The sequence below is a fragment of the Juglans microcarpa x Juglans regia genome, chromosome 8D (genome assembly GCF_004785595.1).
Source record: "Juglans microcarpa x Juglans regia isolate MS1-56 chromosome 8D, Jm3101_v1.0, whole genome shotgun sequence".
Taxonomy (NCBI): Eukaryota; Viridiplantae; Streptophyta; class Magnoliopsida; order Fagales; family Juglandaceae; genus Juglans; species Juglans microcarpa x Juglans regia.
The window spans coordinates 34840872-34845695 of NC_054608.1; the positions used below are offsets into that span (position 1 = coordinate 34840872).

Genomic DNA, 4824 nt, shown 5'->3' on the forward strand with positions numbered 1-4824 from the left:
AATTTAAGCGAATTATAATTGAGAGTTCAACTTATATTTTATATTTAGGAACAGCCATTTTTTGTATACAAGCTGAGAGTTCAAGCTGCTTGTTTACGAACTATATATTTAATTTTGACATAATAAATTCTTTATATTATATATTCTAACTTTTTCAATAATTTTAATGATTAATAAATTAATTGAGTAAAACTCGAGTTTTATTAAACCAATTTTGGGTTGCCAACTAATTATTTATTTACAATCCTAAGATAACGGATAACCTCTTGTTGATCATGATTTGGGCTCTAATTTTCACGTTAAGGATTTGCCATGGATTTATTAACTGTTTGATTTTCTAGGTATCATTCACACATGATGAGGTGCAATAAAAAAAATATAATTGCATAAGAGAAACATTTTTTTTATACGAAGGGTCGGGGGTGGGGGCTTTCGAACCCAATTTTGTTTTAGAAAATTGGACTATATGCCACCAAACCATCAAGTTCTTGGCATAAGAGAAACATTAGATCTAGATCATAAATGTCGAAGAGAAAATAGAAAAGGAAAGAAACAAACATACAAATGCGTCTGGAGAAAGAAAGCTGCTCCATGCAGCTCCATTTCTTTAAGGGGTAATATGTAATAAGAGAACCGCGGATAGATTCTTGGGTCTGTTTAGGGGTTTGCACAGAATATATAATTTTTTTAGTTATTGTTAATGCATTGTTCATATTTTTATTTATTTACTACTAATTAGCTCAATTAGATGGAAAATGCTATTTGACACCTCCTATATTTTATTTTTAATTTTTTCTTTACTTAATAGTTAAGGAAGTAACTATTAGTGTATTGATATTTTTTTTATATTTTAAAAAAACATTTTAAAATAATAAAAAATTATAAATTAAAAAATTAAAAAATATGAGAAGATAAATTTATACTAGGCAGCATGCCCAGCAATCAATGCTGGGCGGTAGCCTAGACTACTCAAATTAGATATCCGTCCAGGCCAATTGATTAGTAAATTGATTCAGAATAATTTTAGTTAGCATTTCACACACCAAACATGATCATATGATATATTTATTTTTATTTCATTTTTTCCATAACCAATATGTGGTGTGGGATCATGATGAGCAGCATCCCTGGGTTATTTAATTCGGTCGCCACACCAACAAAAGGGCCTCATTTTCGTGGTTCAGATTTAACAACGGCAACAAATGATTTTTTTTAAAACAAAATTAAAGAGATTTGAATATTTTAAATATTTAATATTAATATCTCTATTCGATTATTCTGTTTATATATATAATGTGAATATTCTATGTAGAGTAATATTATACATGACTATATCCTTATTTTATATAATAAAAGATTATTTAATAGTAATAAATGTATCACATTTTATATAATGAGATAAAAATAAAATAATAGTGTAGTATATAAAATTTTCCTCCTATATACTATATAGAATCTAAATCCTCGATCCGTCATGATCTACAGCAATGTTGCTGAATGATAATTCAAATGCATACTTAAAAATTCTGCCCCATCCACGTTATCCATACGTGGAAGCATGACGTCACATCAACAAAATGCATATTAATCCTCTTGGTCTAAATAATTTATAGAAAAAAAATGTCTGTACGTCCCAGCTCGAAGTAATTAATGGTGGTGGTTGGGGGTTGTGAATTAATTAATATGCCTTGTTTTATTTTATATGGGATTAAGTGAAAAGGGTATAAATATGTCTAGAGGTATAGATAGCATATATGCAACCACCAGTACTACTGCCAGTACCACCAAGGCCAGCAACAACAACAAAAAAGAACCCTCCTTAATTAATTTCATCCAATGCCTGGCGTGAAAGCCGGATACTGGATTCCTGCATTGGCCGGCAACCGCGAGTTCGATGGAACTATAAATGGCGGCCTCTTCAATCATCTCTATGCTGGTTTTGCCCTGGTCAATCGTGATGGGTTTGCTGATACCGAGCAGAGCGTGATCGTTTTCCCTCCTGGCAACGTCGGGAAAAAATTCGAAACCTTCCCCAAGGCCGTCCATGATCAAAACTCTAAGTCGAAAGCCCTTTTATCCATCGGTGGTAAAGGCCGTTCTGATGACATTGCCTACGTTGTTAGCGATCGAAATAGGCATAAAAGATTCATAGATGACTCCATAAAACTTGCCAAGACGTTCAATTACGATGGCCTGGACCTCTGCTGGCTGTACCCGAGGGCCCCCAATAATATTAATCCCGACCAGCTGTCGGCCCTTCTTGGCCGACTCCTTGCTAGGTGGCGAGAAGCCCTGGACGAGGACGCCAAGGAAACAAAAACAAAGTTGCTTCTAACTGCAGCGGTCTTTGACCGCCGGGTCATTCCTGATCTTGCAGACCCAAATCCAATATTCAGTTATCCCATTCAGGATCTTTCAGACAACTTGGACTGGATCAACGTACTGGCCATTGACTTCTATATTCCCTCCAACTCACCCCAGCATACTGGACCAGTTCATGCGTGGCGTAATCCTGCAAACATGAACTTGAGGTGTGGAAGTGCAAGCATTGATAACTGGATTAATGGAATTGGTCCTAATACTGTAAAAATTGAGAACAATAAGTTGGTCCTCGGCCTTCCATTTTTTGGCTATGAATGGACTCTGGCAGACAACCGTCAACATGACTTCTTTGCAGACGCTAATCCAGCAAATGAAGGCTCCAGCTTAGAGTTCAGAAATATCAAGGCGCACTATATCAACATTAATGCAGGCCGTCGCGTGAATGATGACGCGTATGGTGCCTCCTACTGGCGTCACGAGACTAGTTGGATTGGTTATGACGATGCTTATAGCATCGCTACTAAGGTTGGTGAGGCGTCTAGGGGAAAAAACTTGCGCGGTTACATTGCTTGGCATCTGGCCGCCGATGACGACCAATGGACTCTCTCAAATGCAGGTAATCAGCAGCATGGCTTCAATAATATTTTTATGAGTACTAGCTGCTAAGTTTACGTGATGGTTTCATTCAAGTAAAACTTATAAATTATTGCGGCCAAATATGACACGTCGTTACATTTACTTTGGTGAAAAAATAATTTTACAATCTCGTATAAAATAAAAAAGTGATCAGTACCTCAGTATATCCGGCTCGTATTTCTTAGCCAATCATAATTATAAATGCTTTTAGAATTAAGAAAATTTATTTATAAATCCTATTTTTTACATACTCAACAGTATATCGCTGTGCTGAGAAATAGTAAAACTCTGTGAATGCAAGTCATTTGTTGAAATGCCTCAATGAACAAATACTATTTCAGAGTTGATAACAGAGGATGATTTTTCCTTACAATAGCACTCGGTGCTTGAATAGTATTTATAGACAGAGTAAGAACAAATTTTCAGAATGTTTCTAGAAGGTTCTATGGTCTTCTTCGGTAGCTTTATGAGGTGGCCTCACATGACTTTTGCCTTTTCTGTTGTGCAAGAATACATTTTTGTGAGCCGTTGTGCAAGAATACAGAGGAATCAGTTGCGCTATCACGCTGCTATAGAATTAAGCTTAATTTCCACATCAGCTATATATAATAGATATATTAAAAAATGATTGGTATTTCATTAAGCAAACCTGCAGATATCACAATTATACTAGCAGGTTTCCAATTACCTAATACATGATGAGTGATCTCTATCTAATATTATAACTTATAAGTCCTACATATATCATTAATTATAAACGCCTACGTACAGCATTATAACATGATGATATATATTAATTAATTAATGCTTGAATTTTCTACTGTCCGCATGAATGTGCTAGCTAGCTCTCTTTTCTGAAAATTTTATTTTCTATTTAATTCTAATGAACATAATTTCTCTTTCTTTTCGTAGCTTCCAAGGCATGGGATGATGCGAATAATAATCCGTAAAGGCATGTATTGCATGGGAAGAATAATCAACAGCATGGTCAGCTAGCAATCAGATATGGTGTGTTTGTTACAAATTAATATGTAGAGGTCATGTTTGTATTACCAATATAAATTAAGGCCAATGATGTCAGATATGTACGTACGTTCTGTACTTACAATATCATGTAACATATTATAATAAGCTGCTTGTATTATCAACAATAAGGCCAATGGCTAGCTGGCTATCATGCTGTGTACCTACGTTGTGTAATAATTATATTATTATTATTATAGAAGCGTGTATTACTATAGTTCGCCTTATGGTTGGTGTCTTAGTTTTTTTTTTTTTTTTTTTTAAAGAAATTCGCTCATTGTCCTTTTTTTTAGATTAATCTTTTGTGCTATTAAATTTTTTGTTTTAGATCCCTTCTTATATTCCATCCACCATGCAAGACACTACAACAAATTTTAGTTTTAGGGATGGAATTTTTTAGCGATGAACTAAATTTCACTACAAAAAAAATGATAGTTTGCCGGCATCCTATAAACGCCGACAATTTTACCATAAACGCCTATAATGCTTTTACTGGCGTTTGTTTATCGACATAACCCAAGCGCCAGCACTTAAGGGTCGGGAATATTATTTTCCGGCGTTTATGTAAACGCCACCATACCAGTTTTGGTTATCGGCGTTTTGATTATAATGTTGTTGATGTTTTCAAATGCCGGCAGTCGACTAATTCCTCCCCGACGTTTTGTGGACTGTGTTGCTGGCGCTTACAAATGTCGGTAGTCATTTTTATTTTACTGATGTCTACAAACGTTGGTAACTTATTTTGGCGCTTGCGTTTTGTAGATAGTGTTACCGACGCTTACAAATGCCGATAATCATTCTTTATTTTACTGACGTCTATAAGAACCGGTAAATTATTTTGGT

At 35.0% G+C, this 4824-nt stretch overlaps 1 protein-coding gene across 1 annotated transcript; it reads left to right on the top strand.

Moving 5' to 3' along the window:
- The first annotated feature begins 1762 nt into the window (after positions 1–1762).
- On the top strand, positions 1763–4198 carry LOC121243155 (class V chitinase-like). The gene is made up of 2 exons (XM_041141223.1): positions 1763–2938; positions 3871–4198. Exons 1-2 carry the CDS (start codon positions 1837–1839, stop codon positions 3906–3908), a joined length of 1140 nt encoding a protein of 379 aa, XP_040997157.1. The 5' UTR covers positions 1763–1836; the 3' UTR covers positions 3909–4198.
- The last annotated feature ends 626 nt before the right edge of the window (positions 4199–4824 follow it).